The sequence below is a fragment of the Paramisgurnus dabryanus genome, chromosome 16 (genome assembly GCF_030506205.2).
Source record: "Paramisgurnus dabryanus chromosome 16, PD_genome_1.1, whole genome shotgun sequence".
NCBI lineage: Eukaryota > Metazoa > Chordata > Actinopteri > Cypriniformes > Cobitidae > Paramisgurnus > Paramisgurnus dabryanus.
Window position 1 is genome coordinate 27,928,670 of NC_133352.1, and position 23,145 is coordinate 27,951,814.

Consider the following 23,145-nt stretch of genomic DNA (forward strand, 5'->3'; position numbering starts at 1 on the left):
ACATGGTTTACAACAGTGTTCTTGTTATCAGGAACGTGACTTTCATTGTAGCGAACAAGTGGCGCTTTCTAGTGCTCGAAAATGAGTCCCTATTTTTTCTATATTAGCATGAGATGATAGCATAAGTAAACATCCATCAACACACAGGGGGACAGTAAGAGGATCAGCAGTGCATGCTCAGTAATCTTCAACTCAGATTTTAATCAATTCAAATGAGATTTCCACATCCAGCCAGTGTCTCCTGGTCTGTTTATTCAGGGTTTAAACTCTCCATTCCTCTCTTCACAGGTGCTAAAGCTACTTCCCCATGCGAGTGACTATGAATGCACAAAATGGTTTATTAAGATCTAAATGTCAGACGCTGAATGTAATTTACACACTACAGAGCGCCGGAGAGCTGTTTTCTTCTCTCGGGTTGAGTTAGAAGAACAGACCATAGATATTAACAAGATGCTGCATTGGTATTACTATAAATGGGGAAAATCACAGCACTCGATTTGGTCGCTCTAGCAAAGGAAGTCCAGCTTCCAGTAAAAGGGCCAAATGTCAATCAATAAAAACAATCATCCTCTGTTGTAGGGGTTCTGTATAGAGCGTTGTGAATTACTTGCCAACCTTTGTGGACTTGCCAGTAGCTGAAGCAACTGGCAACTTTGTTGTGCAATTGGAGCTTAAGAAACAAAATTGATGGTACAATAGGCTTTATGCCCAGCTGCACTACTTCCTGAACTTCAGCCAGCTCCTTGTTTCCTGTCTGCCATTATTGGACAAACTGATTAATCTAGGTGTGCCTGACCTCAGTAGTCACAAACAAACTGATTAATCCAGGTGTGCCTGACCTCAGTTGTCACAACTTCAATAATCAGACACACCTGGATTAATCAGTTTGTCCAATAATGGCAGACAGGAAACAAGGAGCTGGCTGAAGTTCAGGAAGTAGTGCAGCTGGGCATAAAGCCTATTAAAGTCAAGTTTACTGTTGGTCAGAAAAATTTTGTCTAAAATTTTAATTGATGGCCACTTAATTTGTCCCATACTTTCAGTTTCAGTGAAATTCTGCCATGCATCAAAAAAACAGTGGGTCTCTAAGGCTGGATTTACATTGCAAATCTTGATTTGTTGCCTATATCCGATTTTTTTGTGACCTGCTTACATCATCTTTTAAAAGTGACTCGTATTCAATGTCTGCATTTACACGGAAAAACAATTAAATGTCGTAGGAAGTAAATGTCGCAATATGCAATGCACACAGACAAAATGATTATACAAGATTTATTTCTGTAACAAGACAACTAACTAACATTACTTCACTAAGCGCATCTGTCGTCCTCTATTGCACTGCTAAGAAGAGTCATGTGATCACGTGTGTAGTTGAAGTCATTTGCTAGCGTCGCATTTTCAATAATGCATGACACGTCTTGAGATGAAAATATCCGATCTGTCCGCTTACATTGCAGACATGAATGCATGTATCCGATTCATATCTGTTTTTATTTCCACATAGCCTATGATGCAAATTTTTTGCTCGAGTTGAATATTTTCAACTTGGGGTAAGATGCAGTTAAGTCGAATAGTGCATGTTTTCGCGGCAAACGCGCAGCCCATATCGCGTCATTCGCATCCCCCACGCAAGGACGTGTCTGATCGCGTCTTTGCATTGACTTTGTATGTAATCTACTCACGCAAATCGTTGAACTCGCGTTTGGTGTGTATGCCCCATAAACATGCAATGTAAATGCAACCAAAAGTATTGGTCTTCCTAAATTCTAGTGCATAGGGCTTGGTCCTGTATGACTGAAATGTATAAACTAAATATGAAAATTAAATATGGCCACAAGTATGGAGACCTTAGTTATAATAACAGTAAGTGTTACTTATGTACACAACGGAGGTCTCTCTCATTGTCTTACCTGATGTGATTAATGGTGAGACTTATGGGAGGGATGAAGAAATCCTCCACCCTGTCGAAGCGATGGCCGACTGGTTGAGTGTGGATGGTGTGGTGAGGTGTGCTCCCACTCGCCTGGCTGATCACCTGATGTGTGAAAGAGTCACAAATGTAACAGGCAATTTTACTGGAGCTCATACAAACACACAGACATCCAAATGGTGCATGATCTCTGAAAGCCAATGTTGATATTTGAAATCACCTAAACAAACACGCCCCTACCCCAATAGAATCTGGACCTTCTTTTGATTGTCCCGCCCCACACATATGCAACCCAGGCAATGATGTTGATTAGTAGACACGCCCCTTAGTGATGTTTGGCTACAAGTGTGTTTTGGTACTCTGCCCTATTCCCTTTTCCAAAGTGTATTTCCTTTAAAAGCAGCACAAGAGTTATTGAAGAGCAAACTAATATGCTTTTAAATCTCTTTCGTGGTTATTTAAAGACATACGCCGAACGATTTACGCAGCATGCATGATTTTAAACACAACTTATTAAGCCATAAACTCATAATAATGATGAACTCTATCGCAAATACCTTCCAGTTTTCTTTAAAATAATCGCATCTTTTAATGACGCAAGCGTACTCGGGTACAGATCATAAAGTGTATGGCGGACCGGCGGGAGAGTGAGGACAATCGTACTTGGGTACGGTTCGGTTCGGTTAGGTATGATGTGAGCGCGCCCTTACAGTAACACAGTAACAACCAGCCTCCATCAATGTTTATGGTAGTGCAGAAAGGCACAACGACTCTTGTCATGAGGAACTTGATATACTCTGACTATGATTAGCCAAAGCTTTGCATTATGGGAAAGGGAACCGTGCCAATCATATGATACACAACCCCACTGAGATTGCTTGCTGTGCTGGTTCAATTTTACATCACTTTGCAAACGCTTTAAAAATGTCAACTAAAATCATGAAAACACACACAGCAGGAACATCTCTTCTTGGGGAGAGCGGGATAATTGTAACACTTTGCTAGCTTTGCACATACTGTATATTCTGATTCTGTTTATATTTGTGCCCAAACATCTTTGACATAATAGCCATGATTACTTGTTCGTATATATATAAGCATTTCTTAGTTCAGCTGAACATAAAGGAAGATATTTTGAGCAATGTTTGTAACCAAAACATTTCTGAGCACCATTAGTAATTTTTCTTTCCTAGTATGGAAGTCAGTGGTGCTCCGGTTACAAGCTTGATTACAAATATCTCCTTTTGAGTTCAGCAAAACAAAGAAATGTATACAGTTTTGTAACATGTTAAGCAAATGATGACAGATCTAACTATTTCTTTAACTATAAGGGCTCTATCATACAGTGAAATGCGGGACGCAAGTGTCTTTTGCTAGTTTCAAGTCGGCGCAATTATCATTTTCACGTTTAGCGCCGCGTTGTTTAAATAGCAAATGCATTTGCACCCATTTTTGCACCCATGGGCGTTCTGATCTAAAAACAAGGTGTGTTCAGGTGCATTGTTGGTGCGTTGCTATTTTGGGGCAACTAAAATAGACAATGCCATTGACCAACTAAAACCTGGTCTAAAGTCCAAAGTCTATGGCGCAATAGTGTTTTTTATATTTAATGAGCGCGTTAGAAATATGCGCCTCTAAACGGGATAGCGACGCGGGTTTGCTTATCACACAAAAAGCTTTTAAATATGAAAAAGTAAAGCATTCAAATGTAAAAGATAATTATTGAGTCTCTTTGACATAAATGAGGACCGATTATGAGACGTTAGAAGGCACAAAGAGCTGCTTCACCTGCAGCCTGGTAAGTAAATAAATGCTTTGCTTTAAACAAATGCATCTGTTTTTAAAAATGTTTTAATGCTACCCCATGTTTTTATTGTATATGATGACCTTGTACCTGTGTATATGGTGAGATGAAAAAATTTTTTAACTAATCCTTTAAAAAAAACTCATGCCGCTGTCCGGGTGCTGAAACGGCTCTCCGCACGTTTGTAAATTTTTTATCTCCTGTTTGTTACAAATAAAGTATTTTTAGAGTACAAACCTTTTGCATACTTGTAATCTTACATACTTGTAAATTATTTTTTGATGATATTGGTTAGCTATACAGCAATTAAAAGCCTGCTATTTTTACTTCAATGACTAAAAGAAAACGGCTTTTAAAGGTTTTCAATACAAGTGAAAAACAACACATTTATTTAACATCAATCTTAAACTGGTGGTCTTCTTCCGCCGCTTAGTTTTACAGTTTACAAAGTCCCTAGTCTAAATAGGTATTAGACATTGCGCCAGCGAAACTGGCTTTTAACTCTTTCACCGCCAGCGTTTTTAAAAAAAGTTGCCAGCCAGCGCCAGCGTTTTTCATGATTTTCACCAAAGTTTAATGCCTTCCAGAAAATTTTCTTCTTTAAATATATAAACATACAATATACCAAATGAAAGAACAGACCCTCTGCTTTCAAACAAAAAAAAAAGTTTCATTCTACCTTTAGTGGTTCTTTTGCAATCAGCTTTTGAATATGGGTAGGTTTTTGCAAAAACACCATATTTTGAGATAATTCCATTTTTGTGACGGACTTTTCATAGAGATCCGATTCAGAGCGATCTTTAAAACAGACACGGACATGCAGGAGCCCAAAACACACCCATTACTCATTAAAAGAATAGGAACAACCCTTTTTGCCCCGCGTTAAATTAGCAAAAGTGGATTCTGACACATCCATTTAGATCATGCGCCATGCGCTTTAGACCATGCGCTTAGATCGTTAAAATAGGGCCCTAAGAGTTAGGAATTGTGTTAGTCATGTGAACGTGAAGGAGAGTTTACCTGGAGAGTTGGAAAGTTTTTCTCGAGATCTCCCCAGCTCAGAATCCACACCTGGTCATGTGACTTATCATAGTGCAGCTTTACTGGAACCCGGTCTGTGCTTACAGTCTATTGACAACAACAGATTAAAACACATCAAGAAATTATATTCATATAAAAGTATCCACACAAAAAACTAATTTTGATATGCAAAGTCCTATATCACAATCTAGACGTACAATAATGAAGCACAATAATGATAAGATGTTACATAAAAGTCAGAGGCCGCAGTTTTTTTTAAGCTCAATCTTTAATTAAGAAAGGAACTATATTATATTCTACCATTTACTAAAATACGATTTTACAAATAATTAATGCAGTGAAAAACTAAGACAGCTTTTGTTTTGCAGGTAAGTGGAACGACTGTGAGAAATTGATCTATTTTCCACATTGCTTGTTTCTAAAGAGCTCCAGTGAGAATTCAATGAAATCACTGAAACTCATTAGGTTAATTCACGAGAGTGATTCTCTTTTACTGAAAGCCAATGCTTTCTGACTTTCGACAAAAATCACAATAAAAGTTTTACAAGCCCACCAAAGCGATAACAGACTAAAAGCCTCTCATGTCTGGTCGGTATGTTTTTTGCCTGTTCAGACTTTGGTTACGGGTGTGCATTGTAAATGTGCTGACAGCACCAATAGCTTAGCCGGTTTGTAATAATAGCTGTGCATCCATATGCATTCGGTTTCACCTGACTAAAGATATTCCACTAGGAAACAAGTGATGCATTGTGCACTGATAGCCTTACTATGCAATTTTCACACCCGGTTGTGCTTATACTGTATGGTTGCACACAAATATGCAAAAATGATTATAGTCGCTCTTTCTCTTCAGGTGCTGGTTATTCACCTAATGTGGCATTTACTATTTATTTTTCATATTTTTTGCACAGCTTGTTTGAACAGCACAAGGATTAAAGCGCCCCTAACGTAGAAAATGCACTTTTAAATGTGTTTGTAGCAGAAAATGAGTCGCCAGTGTTTGTGCAGGAACATCCTGTAATTATACAAATCACAAGATGCACAACTTCACATTTGATTAACTGAAAGATCTAAAACATTTTCTAAAATAACTTAAAATGTGTTAGTCTGAAAAACGATGGACATATGCAACTCGGACGGCTTCGGGGTGAGCAAATCATGGGTTTAATATCATTTTTGGCCGAACTATCCCTTTAAAGTCAAAACATAGTTTATTCATTGTCTACCGCATTGCCTACTCTCAGTTTAATTCAATTCTCCTAACCCCGCCTCTAACCCCAAAATCACTGGGCGAAAGCAAATTGTACAAAAACATATGAATGTAATTGTACGAATTAATGCTAATTAACCTTTTTGTAAAATAAGTACGAATTGCCATGCGATTGTGAAAGGCTCATACTATCTTTCTTTCAGAGGATTACACCATGATTACACTATGTTAAAATACCTCAGAACAGATAAGTGAATAGCCCGCGGTGTCTTACGAAGTTTGGTGATAAAAAATAATTTGGTCGATATATAATGCATCCTGTGACTTACACATAAATTGTAGCTGTCAAACAGAAGAAATAACAAGATAGATACTGGATACCTTCTCTTTTTTTCTCGGTCCCTAAAACATCAGGTGGCTAATAAGCTCTTGCTAATCTCAGCTAATGATAACCAAACCCCCAGGTAACCAAATAATGAATCTGTCCCTTGCCAACACATCATGAGGAATCATACTGTGGACTACTGAGGTGAAGAAGGGTTTGGTGGCATTTATCTGGGCATTCCCCATTTTCCACCTGACAACCCTAAAGCCAAACCACCCAGATATCAGACAAACAGTATCTACCTTTAAAAAAATGTGTATATTCAGAGAAGTCTATATCACAAGTTAACTGGTTACTAGTTTTGAATTGAGAGTGAAAACCATGCTCAGTGCAATTTTCAACTAGTATACATCTACAGCAGATCTTTAATGCTCTTGGCTGGATAGGGCTTATAGAGTGCCCATGGTAAAAAAAATGCATAGCAAATTAAATCTGATGTATAAATGTACATGAAAATATATCAACTAAAACTGTAATAATAAATACGCTTTGCACCTAAAGTGATTTAAGGGTTGAATTATGCGGTACACGAACACATAAAATATATTTGCATCTATATCTGGTACAGTATCTGTAACCGCGCTTCATCTCGGCATCATTACTATAAAAGTTCAAATCAAAGTTTATGGTATGTTTGCAAGAGTAATGTTTTTGGTTATTGATTTACTGACCTGAACAGCCTTCTGGGATTGGATGTCTACAATGAGCAACCTGTTCAGTAGAGGCTGAGTGGCGTAGATGAATTTGTCCTTCACATTGACTGCTGATGTCCACATACACTTCTGATCTTTCTCCCCCTCCACTTGTGGACAGACCTCCTCCTTTAAAATTCAAAAGAAAGGTTCATCAAAATTGATTATAAGATTGAACGCATCTCTTGAAAGAGAAGCAGTATCGACTGATCATTTTTCCAGGTGGAGTGCTGAGATCAGCCCTAAAAATGGAAAAGCATTGCCAAGTCTTTTATGCTTAAGGTAAAGCTCTCTTATCTGTTGAGTAAATCATGTGCATTCAGTAATATAATCCTATTTGCCACTATTTGCGTATTTAATTTCAAGCTTTCATGAGGTCGCACATATAAATTCGTTCTTCAAAATCCACCAAACTATAAAAGTCAAATATTATAAGAGTGTGTTGTGCCTCAGAGGAAGTGACTTAGTGGATTTAAACTGATACAGGACAGAATGTCATCATAGAGGCAAACCCTGTGAGAAATGTGAGTGGTTGGTTGGCCTGAGGCAGAAGTTGCCATGGTTAAAAAGGTGCGAGTTTGTTTGATTGACGGCCACAGAGGTTGTGAAGAAGGGGGCAGCTCCTGTGGTGATGCTGTTGACTGGGCTACTCAAGAGCTGTCAATGACAATCAAGTCAAATCACTGACTGATGGGACTTGATGTGTCTTGTCTAAGGGCAGTGGAAAGTGGTCTTTATAAGTAAGAACTACGGCTTTGAAGCACACACAGTTATTTTTATTGCTAACTTCATGCCATCTTGGGCAAACAAAGAATAAGCAAAAAACGAATGAAACAAAAATCAGGAGAGTGCAAACATACATAGTAGATCTGGACACTTAAAAATGTATAAATGGCACTGCATTAGACAACATCATATTGCAGAGACAATTGAAACGATACATTTACATCACTGTTTAACATAAAAACAATAACCATTTGAACACATTTTGGTTATAAAACTTTTTGTAACATGTCCACAGATCTACACCTGGAAATATAAATTTTTTATCATTTCTCCCAAACAGTCTTATATCCTTACGGCAGGAGACACAATTTTTTGTTTTTGTTGCATCCGAAATCATGTACTGTGCCCTACTGCTTTATAGTTAACAAAGAACATTCTATACAGTATCCATAGGTTCAGTATGAATACATTTCGGATATAGTGTATCCGTAAGTTTTTCATGACCTGCATGTCCTTTGACCTATGATGCAACCACGACCACAATGTAACAAGTTCATTTTTATATTTATATGTATTATATATTTTTATTATATTTTAATGGTGACTCCCCATCTCACGTGGCTTCATGGGATATCTACACTGCAAAAAATTACTTTCTTACTTATTTTTGTCTTGTTTTAAGTACAAATATCTAAAACATTCTTAAATTAGGATGCATTTTCTTGATGACCAAAATGACCTAAAAATAATTCTAGTTTTTAGACAAAATATATATTATTTAAATGAATTTGTGCTTAAAACAAGCAAAAACCAACAGTTTTTAAGAAAAAAGCAAGATTTTTCGCTTAACCCATTGGCAGGTTTTTGCTTGTTTTATGCACAGACTCAGTTAAATTTGATATATATATTTTTTTAATCTAAAAATAGACTTTTTCTGAGGTGATGTTTTTGCATAAAACAAGCAAAAAAAATCTGCTAATGGGGTAAGCAAAAAAATCTTGAACATTTTTCTTAAACACTATCAAGAACAAATCAAGAAAATTTGCTTACCCCATTGGCAGTTTTTTCTGCTTGTTTTATGCACAAAATCACTTAAATTTGATATTTTAATAATTTTGATATTTAAGAATTTTTAGATATTGCTACACATTACTTTTGATGTTATAAATGGTATTATAACAAAAATGAATGACTGATTTTAAGTCAATCATTGAATAAACGTGATTCTCCACAGAAACACACAAAAATGTGTTTTAACATACATTGTAAGTACAGTGGAGAGAAATACAATAAAATGTTTTGAACAGTGTTCATGTACGGAAACACTGATCACCTGAACGGTGGCTTCACAAAATTATAATTTACAACAAAACAACATCAATAATATAAGAGCTTGAACCTATATGACATTTTATTAACAAATATTTGAATAGAGAAAGTTCTTATCAGTTTTTAATTTGTGAAAAAGCAGAAAATAATCAAAATATTCAAGCGCAAAGGATTATGGGTATTCCTCACAACATGAACTAATAATTTTAAGTTAATTTTACTTGAATGTTTTAGTTTAATAGATTTTGTAAGGTTAACAGTTAAATCAACAAATCAATTTAAGCTTTTGCTTCAAAACAGAAAATATTAATGATTTTTCCTTGATTGTTTGAGTAAAGACAATTTCTGGGTTAACAGTGTACTGAAAACAAGACAAAAATACTAAGAATTTATTTTCTTGAAAATAATTTTTTGCAGTGTAACCCACTAAACATTAAACATCTGATGGATGTGCAGATCATGTCTATGTTGCGTCTGTTGGTCCAAGACAAATTCTGGATGTCTACACACATGCAAATTAGGTTCCCTATTTGGACATCTAACCGTGACCCCACTTGGATGTCATTATGCAGTTTAACATTTGAACGTCGATTTCGTGGTGTTGCTGTTTCAACTTAATTTTTCTTAAGTTGACACAACTTGCAATTTCTAAATTTGTTCATTCAAATACACAAAAAATTGAATTCACTAAAAATGTTTCCTTCATCCAAATAAGAATTTTTAGGATAATGGTTGACATCTATATTTTATAACTTGAGCCAATGAAAAATCTTGCCCTAAACAATATTTTTTCATCTATGAACACCTGGCAAAAGGTGTATTTTTTGTTCAAGAAAGTCCATCAAATGTATTTCTAGTGCAGGTTTTTTTATGTTTTAAGAACGTTCGTTGGGTGTGCGAATTTTAGAGAAATTTTATTATTTTCAAACTGTTAAATTTCTAAATGTTCTACTATTCACTTATTAGATTTAGATGTTGTTGTATTTTCATTTAAAGTCAGCATTATAGTGATCACTGGCTGTTTTAGTTGGACCCTTGACTCTGAGTTTGCTAGCTTTTCGTCTGGCTGCTACAACTTTGTTTAAAACATGTTTCTTGTGGTAAAAAGCAGCCAATAATGTAACAATCACAGTGGTGTTGATGCTTAAGATCATTATCTAGTTAGTTTATTTAAAGTATCTTTTTCTGTTAATAATGTGATACTACAGGAGATCCAGCACACATAGCAGTTTATAATTCTGACAGATTTTCTAAAAAATTCCACATAAAAATAAATTGTTGTGCCATTTAGAAAACAAACATCAAGAATGAAAGTATAAATCTCAATGGTGACAAAGAAAATAGTAAAAAAGTTAATTTATTCACACCGCAGTGCATGTTGCATTGGGGGTCCTGGATGTAATTTGTTGATACAAAGGTCCAATGAACATCAATACCAGACGTTCAGTAGACGTTGGAAAAAAGATTTCATCTGGCGTCACAGTCTGCACCTTCAGGGGACCAAAATTGGACCTGGCACAAAGTTTATAGTTAAATGAAACACACTACTTATAGTATTCATATCTCAGCACATATGGTGTCCTTGAGTGTTGAGGTATGAATGAATAAATGAATCCCTTTTTCTAAAACTATGTATTTCTGTAAACCGTAAACTATGTATAGATAACAAACCAATATATGTGTCCATGTGACCATAGTGTTTTGCCATTAAGCGTAACACCAACGAGTCGTCTCATCTTTATAACGATCAAAGAATTTAAGAAGGGGTGAATTAGAAGCGACAGTGATTTCCCACAAGCACGACGTAGGGAAAACATATCATAATGTTCTCTAAACGTTCTTCCCCTGACAGGGGCCTGCTGGCATTTGATTGATGTTGTAATAGAGGCCTCCTGCCTCTCTCAAGACTGGAAACTCAAGCTCTCACCAGCCTAAAGCACCAAACAAACACAGTCATCTCATCAGCATACCAGCCCTGATGAAACCGCAGAGAAGAGGAGGGCGCCCGCTTAATAGCGTGTATAAATCTAACAGCTGTCTATCAGAAAGAGCCAAGAAATGATGTGCAGCTTTAAGCGGGATTGTGAGTATTGAAGGGAGGAGTTCAACCCATGTCTACTGCAGTCACATGAGGCTTGCTGTGATCCCAATTAGGATTGGAGTTGAAATATTGGTCATGCCAAGACAGGCAGATCTCAGCTTAAGGTTTTATCCGATACCCGAGAACCTGTAGCAGGAAATGAAACTGAAAGCGCTTCATAAAGGCATTAGGCAATGCTTTGGTTCTCATTCATTTTAATGGTAGTGCAGGTCTGCTCTGGAAGCAAGCAATCACCTGAGCCAGGAATCCCATTGGATTTTCTCTCAAGGCCTCAAGGAAATGACAACAGAGATAAAACAAAGGCACTATAAGAATACACACACACTGTCTCAAAGCCTTCATGAGCATCTGTATGGAGCTGTGATGTGAAAAGCAGGCCATTTAGTGCAGTTTAAAAAAATATTGGGACTAATAATAGTGATGGGAAAATGAAGCCTCGAAATGAAGCACCAAAGCAACTGTTTTGAACTAAGATTCAAAGCTTCGAGAGTGTTGAAAATATATACAGTATTATGTGGGACTAAAATGTGAATAAGGCAAATAAGGGCCTTTTTACATCTGGTCACTTCATATGTTTTCTCTTATCGGATTTGTTAAAACTGTTCCATTTAGATTTGGCCTCATAAATGCGTCTTGGCCAAACGGATATGAATCCGATCTTCTACTCCCGTGCAAAATTCAAATTCACTATTCATTACTCCACCTTAAAAACTTAGGACAACGTTTATGCAACAAAAGGCAGCACTTACTGTATGTTGTAGGCTACTGTATATTGGGCAGGGGACGCGTGTCTCCTTGCTCGGCAGCAGGAGAGTGACGGCACAATGATTTTACGTACAGGTGCATGACGGGGAAAAGTGTTTACAAAACTCATATCTTAATATCATTCGAGTTTGTCATTGGACTCATTTATTGGTTCTAGAAAGCTTTTTACACACCGCCGTCACTTCATAAAGTTTGCCTCTTTACGGCTAACTTCCGGGTGACGTTAATATGCTTGGGAGGAGTTATGCGGTGACATATGTGGTTTTATCATCCAGATGTATTTAAATTTGTCCAGTTTCGTCTGAAATCCGTCCCAGACAACCTCCTGAAGTGGTTTGAGCGATCGGAATTAAATCTTTCTCAAAAATATTTTGGAGGGCATTTACACCTGGCCTTTTTAGGATTGGAGAAAACGCCTGAAGAGACCAGGTGTAAAAAGCCCCTAACTCATAAAAAACCTTCGGGGTTCGAACATTCTGCTTTGTTTGTCATTGTCACGTGATTTTCGAATCACACAAGCTTCGAATCGAGGCTAATTTAGATCTGGCATGCCCATTTAAGCTCCGAAACCTTGGTTTAAATGTAAAAAACATCACTAACTAGTAATATATAGCTACATTTAAATGGCCATCAAGGGACAAGATAAGATGATGCAGGTATTTACCAGTATGGGTTCACTTGAGAATACTGTACAAAACCCCAAACCCCGCTTTTTCCTAACCACATCTTTTGTTTCTCCTGCATTTCTCAGTAATTTTTTTTATAAATACTGACAAATATTGCAATGTAAATACTGACATTGCTTATAAATGTAACTCTTTCTTTGGGTTATACAATTCGGATGTGAAATCAAAGCTTTATTTTGTACTGTATTGAAGTATTGAATATGCATTTAAAATGATGGCTCACCTGCAGGCCAAGAAGCTTCTCACTGGGTTTGATGTGTCTCTGAATCTCACATGCCACCGGCTGGATGACTTTAATGCCGTCCTCGTAAAACACATAAAACATGTTTCCGATCCCCAGACCTGTAGTGTGATACATATGCGATTATTATATAATAATACGAGACCAAGTCTGTGGAAACCCAGCTATAGCTAAAGTCATTTTTTATGATTTAACATTTTTTACATAAAATCATCCTATATAATGTAAAGAACAAAGAACATGAAAAATAACCTTGATGTTTTTAAATTAACCAAGTAAGGCCAAATCAAAGATTAAAGAAAAACACCCCTGTTTTTCAATATTTTACTATGTTCTTCCCTCAACTTAGATGAATTTATACATACCTATCTTTTTTCAGTGCATGCACTTTTAGGGCCCTATCTTGCACCCAGCGCAATTGACTTTGTCAGTGACGCATGTATCATTTGTATTTTGCACCGGCGCACAGCGGGTTTTTCCCTCCACAGACGCACGTCGGCAAACTAGGGAATGAACTTGCGCTCCCTGGGCGGTTCAGCGCAAAAAAGGAGGCGTGTTCCGGCGCAAACCATCCCTGATGCTATTTTCCTGTTTCAAAAAACAATTGCGCCACTGACCAAAAAAACTAGTCTAAAGTCAGTGGCGCGTTGCGCGTTGTTCATTATGCTATTTTAAGGGCGCATGCTTGACCATAATGTATAGCGTGCACAACACGCACACACTTTGCTTTTCTAACCTACACAGATGCAACAGTTATTTTTACAAATCATAAATTGTTACATTTAAAAATATTAACACATGAGATAAGGGAAATCATTGTGGTGATAGTTTTTATTTATTGTGTGGCTCCGTTAAAAAATTCTCATGCAAATAACGATTAAAATATTTTCATAAGTTTGTTGTGTGGCTGTATTACGTTTATTTTATGTAAATAATAATTAAAATGTTTTCATAAGAAACCTTAATGTATGTGAACTGGATTTGTATGTGCACTTGTGGGTTTGGACTGCTTGCGTTTCTTGGGTCCGATTTCAAAGCCCCCAAACCCTTTCAGCGGTGAGGGTGGACACAGCGATGTCCTCTGCTGGCGTCAGGTCATGTGTAGAGGCAGATCCACCTCCCGTTACACGGCGTGCCCGATTTATGCTGGCAAGCTTGGGATTGTAGCACTTGCCGCAACGATGGGGATGCCAGCTGATGAGACTGTGGCTATTTCCTCTCACACCTGTTTAACCTACGCTGATTTGGGTGGGTTTCTCCCATCCCCATACAAAACAACTTCTCTGTCTTTGACTGCTCTTACAAGAACGTCGGTCTCTTCGGCTGTGAACCGCTCCTGGCGTACGCCTGGTAAATCCGTCATAATAATAGCAACCCGCCATGGAACTTGCGCACCTGCGTTTAAAGGGAATGTTGGATGACGTTCTGATTGGTTTATTTGAGGTTACGCCCAAACCACACCTATGAATAATGAACCTACTTCAGACCAACCCCTTATTGATTTGTGCCTGGCGCAAGAGTTATTTCTCCCGCCGGGAAAATAGCAACAGCGCCCAAGATCCGCCCACAAAGTCACTTGCGTTTTGCGCTTCACACTTGCATTTCAGATCGTTGAAATAGGGCCCTTTATCTTTGTTCAGCACTTCTTGAATGTTTTAGCATTTAGCCTAGCCCCATTTATTCCTATGGCTCCAAGCAAAAGTTTTATTTTGTGCCACTAGACTTACTCATGTAACTACTCATGTAACAGTCTTTAAATAGGGAGAACATGTAAGTGTTTAGTGGCTTCTAAATTCATCCCTGTTTGGATCCTAAGGAAGGAATGGGGCTAGGCTAAATGCTAACACATTCACAACGCGCTGTACAAAGATTAAAAGTGCACGCATTGAAAAAAGATAGGTGTGTATTAATTTGTCTAAGTTGAGGTAAGAACAAAATAAAATTTTGAAAAACTGTGGTGTTTTCCTTTAAATCCAACTGAAATCATTGAGTGAAATCAAACTTTGATGCTCCAAATCTCATAATAAGATTATGAGACATTAGCCTGGATTTCACAGACCGTGCAAGATTAAATTAGAAAAAACGAAAACATGACTGGTCAAGCATAACATAAACGCATCTGACAGAAACATAGAAAATGTAAATGAAATACATTATATATTTAACAATATATATTTTTTAATTGTATTAAAAAAGAAATAAAAGAAATGCCTACCTTCTTCTCTCCAAAGAATGTTTGCCACTGTAAGAAAGCAATAAAAGACTAAAATGAGAGAGATTTACAGTTTACATATACTCAGCACATATACAGCAGAAAGTTCAATTCACACTAAAGTTGTGTTGTTAACCTTCCAGAGATGCACAACAACATTTCCAATTCCTGTTGTTTTTCTACTGTTTAAACCAATGGAGAGTTGTGTTTGATTTGGCCAAAGTAATTATACTCTGCAACCCAAGGAGCGTATTGATTTGACTCGCTCATGTGTAATCAATGCGGTGCCGTCATTATACATTGAGGTCGACCTGTGGGGATTTATACACCGGGCTCCCAAACATTACACACAAACCACAGCGGTCGCACAGAGGAAACAATGTGTGTTGAGGTGAAAGTCTGAGCTTATCTTCGCATTAGGCGTGATTATTTATCCGGAACTGCTGGCGCTCTGGCCGGTGTTGCCTCTTAAAACACTTTAAACTTTGGAGATGGAGATCGATGACCCAATAATAATGAGCAAATACCTTTAAAAAGGAGAAAAAAACCTGGCTGAGCAAAGCACAACCGAAAATAACACAGACAATTAACGGAATAATTCTAGAAAGCATTTCTGGACAGAATTGATTGTGAAATCCTCCCATTAGAAAGAAATGATTCAGCTCATTCATGTTGTACCGTGGTAAAAATGAGAATTGTGGCCATTACCCACAAATGACCGATATGCCATTATTATACAACGCAATATTTGTCACAGCGGAGATCTATTGATGAATAAGACTCATTAGCAGGAAAGAATAGAGCATTAAATCAATGCTGTATTACTGAATGCATTTTGTAGTGCAGTTGTGACCTCTAATTCTGCCTTCCGCCTTACATTTGCAAGCAACCCGTGCTTCGCAATTCTCTTTAACAAATCACCTTTCTCACGGCATTACCGAGACAGGAGATGAGAGTAACAGCTTTAAGAGCAGCGATGGTGTTAAGTCTTTAGTCAAATTCTTCTTCCTGAGATCTAAGATTGCCATTGGATGAGCACTTGATGAGGTCATAATTGACTGTAAAAATAGATCTGCTTTACAGAAACTAGAACAGAGCAGTTTTTAAGAAGTCTGATCTGTTCAGACCTAGTTTTTCTTTAAGAATACGGTGCATCGACACAATTCATCACCGGGTGGAGGGAAGTGGTACGCTTTATTGAACTAAGGGGTTCATATATTACATTACATAATTTCCCAGAGGAAATGTTATGGCTCCTATGCAGCTCAGGAGATTTCATTGAGCTCTTAGTTTTGTTTCGTTCAAGTATCAACTTAATCTTTAGAGGTTTCTAAAAATGAGACTTTTTGCTATTCAGTATATATGAAGCTTCAAAACATGTATAGCAGGGGCGGCTCATGACTGCTCATCCGAGGGGCACAAATTCAAAATATGAGTGTTGTGTGTTTTCAAAATATGTGTTTGTTGCGTCATGTGAACCATGTGCATCACGTGTTTTGTTAAAATAAGTGCCTGTTGCACACGCGTCAAAACCGTTTATGATAAAAGATACGCTCACGTTCACAAAATACGCGCAAGACACTCACTTAACAGTAACTCTGATTACGCATGAGATTATGCGAGTATCTGTGTCTCTTTAATCATAAACCCTTTAGACGCGTCTGCAGCAGGTACTTATTTTGACAAGACACGTGATGCATATAGGTTCTACATATTTGTTGTGACGAACTTCGCATCGAAAAAATAAGTCACCGGCCGCCACTGGTGTATAGCATCAATAAGATAATTTTTTTAGTTTTGGGAGAATCTGATGCAAGAGCTTACATTAAGATTAAATCTTTAATGTGTTTTATGTTTAAGAAATTTGTGTCTGAGCAGATCTCTCCTAAAACTTTAAAGAGACACATGCAAATTTAGGGGTCTATTAAATAGTTAAAAAATAGGTAAAAAACTAGTACAGAGTTTCAAATTAATCTCCAACTATGTTCATTGCTAAAACAATTGAGATATTAGGATCTTGTGTGATTTTCAACAACAAAGCTTTCAATAAATGAACTGGTTTGCTGGCAGATGCATAAACCATCTCAAGTTCCCTTTGACCTAAACGTTACATTCACAAGGGCAGTGTCACATTTCAAGCATTCTGCTTTGGAAACAGTGATGCTGTAGGTCGACTGTGATGCTGTTACAGGTAGAGGCCGATGTTGAGCTTTAATGAGGTCTCCATCACAAACAGAAAACTAATCAAAACAAACGCCTGGGGCCTGCATCTCCACTTTGCCTTTCTGAATCATTCATTGACCTATCAAAGTATTCATGAGCTGAAAATGCAATTCTCTGTCCATCATTTTAATGTGCTGTCGTGGAAAACCCTTTACTGCTTTTATATAAGAAACCTAATATGATTTAATCATGACAATTATGAAGAGTCTGTACACATGAATATGCAAGTGTATACGGAAATATGCCGTGTATATAGAGGTTTTGAAGGTCAAGCTACCTTCTACATAAGCACTCTGCTTTGCTTTGTTTTGCTGGTGTTGCTCTTTCCACCTTTAATACACACTTCTAAAGTCTTTGGATATTGAGGTTAATGCCCTCAGGTATAGGGCAGTACTTCAGAGAGAGGCTGATGCTGAGAAACTCCACCGGAAAACAGGAAAAGTCGAGATTGCCATTAATTTCTGCCTTAGAGCGATGATACGGAGTATAACGTGTGCAGTTGGACTTTAGAGTAAACTTGATTTAGGTTGGCCCTTATTTGCTCATGAAACAAACAAACCTAATCAGACAGAGACTCAAAGCGCACTATAAATGTAACTAAATAAACTAATATGTTTTTAAGATAGCAAAGTGAATCAATGAGTTGAACTCAAAAACCGGATCAGTCTGATTCGTAAACAAATCATTGATATTGGTTTTGTGAATGAAAACAGGTGAATGGACCCAACTCGAATAAATCAATGTTTACTGATTTTGAATGAACTGCAATGTCAATTTTCCACTTTCTTATAAAAGCTACTGTATGGCTTCAGAAACATCAGATGGACTCACATGGGCTGTGTTTTGATAATTTAAATGGTCGTTTGGTTCAGTCACTCTAATTATATAGTAACAAAAGTCTCCATCATTTTCTTTACCTGCACAAAATGTGACATAAATAATAATACAATTTTTACATAATACACAAAATTTACATACACTGAAAAAAAATATTCATTCAATTTACTCAATTTTTTAAAGGTTAGTTATTGCAATCAATTTATTTAAGCTACATTTAAACAAACATTTTTTATTGCTTTTTAATTAGCTAATTTTTTATTTATGTAAATGTAGCATACATAAATTGATTGAAAAAAATATTACAAAAAGGAAAGTACTGGGTAAACTCCAAAACTATAGGCAATCTTCATAAAACTAAAGAAGCGCTTTTTTTAATGTTAGCCAGCTAAAGTTTTTTTTTCCCAGCCAGCGCTAGCATTTTTCATGATTTTCACAAAAGTTTAATGTCTTCCAGAAAATGTTTTTCTTAAAATATATAAACATACAATATGAGTGAATGATGTGACGTTAATTGTTTTGTGTCCGTATGGAACAGTTAAATGTAAAAGGGTTAAAATTACAAAATAAATTTGCAGATTACTTGCATACATTCTCTTTTTTGACGACCAAGCTTAAAATTTCTAGTTTTATTTCATTTTGAAAAAATATTTGGGGGATAACTGCGAAAATGTCAATGTGGTATAACCAGTCTGTGTCAATTGGTGTAACTAGTATTTTTTTTTTTATGAAAATATAAATACATTCATAAAAATGTGGAAAAAAATATAATCATCTTGTTTAGTGTAATATGATTTTCTTTCATACATTTTTACATAATTTGTCAAAGATTATTTAGAAGCAGAGCTGTTTTCAGCATATGCCAGGGTAAATATTACAAAAACGCATTAAAATTTACATTTAGAAATAACGAATAAAATGATATTTTAATGATATTATTTTAAATTTTTTGATGATTACGCTTACATGCCATCAAGGTGGATAAAATATTGACTATTTCTCATTCTTTGGCGCAATTGGAGGTTACACAACTTGACATTTTCAGGTCCATTCAGTTTTAACTTTCATAAAAATGTTGCAAAAGTAAAATAAATCCACTATGTGCATTGAAATAAACCTGATGCGTGTTTTTAATACAAGTTTATGAAAAAATATTTTTGAATTTCCCATCTTGCCAAACCGTTTTTGTCACTGACCCATATATCAAATGAAAGAACGGACCCTCTGCTTTCAAAAAAAAAAAAAAAAAAAAAAAAAAAAATTTCATCCTACCTTTATTATTTCTCTTTTATCACCTCTCAAATATGAGTAGGTTTCTTTAAACTAAGATAATTCCATTTTTGTGTAGGACTTTTGATCAGATGCAGAGCGATCCTCAAAACTTACACGGACATACAGCTGTTTGCCCTAGGGGGATACTTCTGGGTTTTATAAGATGCCACCTGGTGGATAATAGCGGTATTCCAGAAAGCTGGAAGTACTCGTCACTGACAGGGAAGCGTTGTTTCTTAATTGACGAGTTAACTCGTCAATGGCGGGGGAGGAGTTAAAGGTGACAAAGTGACACATTTAGACTACTGTACACTCTTAAAAAAAGAATTGTTTTAAAAAGGGACAAACCCAGACGTTTGGTTAAATGAACTTAGAAAATATTTATATGTGACCCAAAAATGGGTTAAAACAACCCAACAATGCTGAGGTTAAATTACTGTACAAACCAGCGGCTTGGGATTGTCCCCTTTTAATGCACAAAATGGGTTCAAAATAACCCATAATTTTTTAGAATGTAAGTTCTAAGAGCACTGACTTTTTACAAAGCCAAAACCATCTCACTTTTTTCTATTTAAAGGGGACACTTTCCCATGTTTAAGTGCTATAATTTGGTCCCCAGTTTTTCTATAAACCTAGAAAATGTGAAAAAAATCAACCCAATTACTTAGTTCTGGTAAACCATTATCTGCAAGCATGTGAAAAAATAGGTCATTGAAATTTGGTTCCCCTTGTGATGTCGGAAGGCGATCTTATTATAACGCCCCTTTATCTGCACTATCCCACCACAGTACTGCCATTTAGTGCATAGTCTCTGAGCTGTAGTTCAGGACTGAATGGCCGAGGTTAACATGATCACATATCCCAGAATGCAATATCGCTAAGGCCTATTGTTTTGATGTGTCTAGTGTGTGATAGAGCAAAACACAAAATAACAGGGTGTGAAATGATAATTCTGACAGGTTCCCTACTGTAAATGCTAGACGGCCTCATCCAAGCAATAAAACAGATACACGGACAAAATACCTGTCCCTAAACGGCCTCGTCTTGTTTTTGGCAAGGCACCTGCTATATTGTATGAAAGTTTTGTGTGTGACTGTGGAATTGTGGGTACTCAGAGACATGTTTTATTTCCAAAGCATTTTCTCTCTGCATCTGTTCCTTTGTTTTCTTCCACTATCCCACCTCATAACAGCATGCGGGGCTAACACGAATCCTATAATCCAACAACCACACAGCTGCATGAAAAACCATAGGGATATCAGCGTTATTATTGTTTGTGTGTTTCCAGGTGGTGTTTATCCGAAAGCCTTAAACACTTGGCCGGTATTCTTTCCTCCTGACTAGACAGTAACAGCATATTGTGTCTTTTCTTTTTAGATGACGGGCAGCATCGCACCTGAGTGATTCACTTCACCCCAGCCTCAAATTGCTCATTTGTTTATTCCGCCTCCCACAGCAACCATCTGCTGACATTTCTGATGCAAAAATATCTTCTGGGACAGATGCAGCCAAATATTTGATAATAGTACCGCTTGTGAGGCATCATTTGCTTTACATTTTAACTGAATTAGGCTGTTTGCATGATTTACTAGAGAGAACATCATTACTATTTTTATGAGCGATATTATGACTGATCTTGTGGCCTTGTAGCTTTGTAAATGTACAATTTCTGCATTATTGGATTTCTGCTTTGCCTTGTCTCTTATTAGCTTCTTTCACACAGTAAGATTTCATTCACACATCAGTACCAAAATACTGGTAAACTTTCCGGTAAAGTTACCTCTAAACTGATGTTACTAGCTGTCACTAGGGTGGTACGCTTTCAAAATGTACATCTTTGCACCTAAAACATTTATATCTCAGAAGTATTGTTACAAAAAAGTGTATTCTAGTACCTAAAAGGTACTTATTGGTACCAAATATATACATATCTGTACCTCAATGGTACATATTAGGATCTTTTTAAAGGTGACCACTTGGGACCACATTTCCTGAATGTGTAATGAAGACATGTGTGAGATTCCCGGGTCTTTTGGGAGAAATATTAAACTACTGTAAAATCGATGTTTGATGTCCAGTTGATCTCCATTTAATCCTGTTGATGTCTTGGAGAAATAATTGAGATTTTAAAGGGACACTCCACTTTTTTTGAAAATATGTTAATTTTCCACCTCCCCTAGAGTTAAACATTTGATTTGTACTGGAATAGAATCCATTCAGCTGATCTCTGGGTCTGTTGGTACCACTTTTAGCATAGCTTAGCACAATCCATTGAATCTGATTAGACCATTAGCATTGTGCTAAAAATAACCAAAGAGTTTCCATATTTTTCCTATTTAAAACTTGACTCTTCTGTAGTTACATCGTGTACTAAGAGTGACAGAAAATTAAAAGTTGTGATTTTCTAGGCAGATATGGCTAGGAACTATACTCTCATTCTGGCGTAATAATCAAGGACTTTGCTGCAGTAACATGGCTGCAGGAGGCGCAATGATATTACGCAGCAGCCGAAAATAGTCCCCTTAGTAACTTTCAATTGCAGGGGACTATTTTCGGGCACTTTGTAATATCATTGCGCCTCCTGCAGCCATGTTACGGCAGCAAAGTCATTGATTAATGAGAGTATAATTCCTAGCCATATTTGCCTAGAAAATCACAACTTTTCATTTTCTGTCGGTCTTAGTACACGATGTAACTACAGAAGAGTCAAGTTTTAAAAAGGACAAATATGGATACTCTTTGGTTATTTTTAGCACAATGCTAATGGTCTAATCAGATTGAATGGATTGTGCTAAGCTATGCTAAAAGTCCCTTTAAAGAGAACTCATCTGTGATTTTCCAAAACCCTGCTTATTGCACTCTATTGGTTGAGCTACAGTTGACCTTAAACACTTTACTTTCTGGCATACATCCAATCTTATGAGAACTGTAGCTGGACTAGTGTTTAATCTTTGAGACTACAGGGATGGACGGGATGATCATCTTTCCTCTGAATGTAGTGTGTTTTTCCGTGACCTGTAGAATGGTACTGACTCCATCTGATAACTGACCCCTTTATTTTGCCCTTTAGATGTAAAATTACTTTTACACGACCTCTACAACCTTACAATAAGCTGAATGCACAAATCTTAGCTTTAACTGTTAGTGTTACAGCAGTCAGTTCTCAGCAATGTATAGAAAATATACATATAAGCTATTCAAGCGACAAGGACAAATCATCAAACGAAGTTAAGGGAGTGTGCCTCATACTCATTGATATCAATAGCAGGAGGACTTTTAATCTACTGCTATGCTGTGTGGAAGCAAGGAACCGTGTATCATTCGTGTCTTAGGAGTTTAGACCTGACATTAAGAAACTAATGTCATGGGTAATCCTAGCTGACAGTACAGAATTGTTCCTCGTATTCGCTACGAAAGCAATAACACAGAGAATCAAATCCAACTACTGTAGCCTGTCGACAGCTTTGGCGCATGAGGAAGAAGTATGCTAATGTATTAAACAGCAACAATTAAAGCCTGTTTCACACCGCATGCAGAAACAGCAGATAAAAGCTGGGCGTTGCAGTATAAATGCAGCAGTAGGCTGGCGTTGTGCTTTCACACTGACCTACAGCTTTGTACAGATAATAATGTGATTTAAGGGTTTCTACACTAAAAATTTGCTGTAATGACATCCATACATTATATGGTT

At 36.8% G+C, this 23,145-nt stretch overlaps 1 protein-coding gene across 2 annotated transcripts in view; it reads right to left on the reverse strand.

The window, feature by feature from the left end:
* Positions 1–23,145, reverse strand: part of fstl5 (follistatin-like 5) — a 150,904-nt gene that overhangs the window by 10,288 nt on the left and 117,471 nt on the right. For both annotated transcript variants that reach the window (XM_065273979.2, XM_065273980.2), the window contains exons 11-15: positions 15,126–15,152; positions 12,893–13,011; positions 7,042–7,191; positions 4,755–4,862; positions 1,911–2,035 (exon numbers count right to left, since the gene is read on the reverse strand). In XM_065273979.2, coding sequence (XP_065130051.2) covers positions 1,911–2,035; positions 4,755–4,862; positions 7,042–7,191; positions 12,893–13,011; positions 15,126–15,152 — 529 coding nt within the window. The remainder of the gene's footprint in view (positions 1–1,910; positions 2,036–4,754; positions 4,863–7,041; positions 7,192–12,892; positions 13,012–15,125; positions 15,153–23,145) is intronic.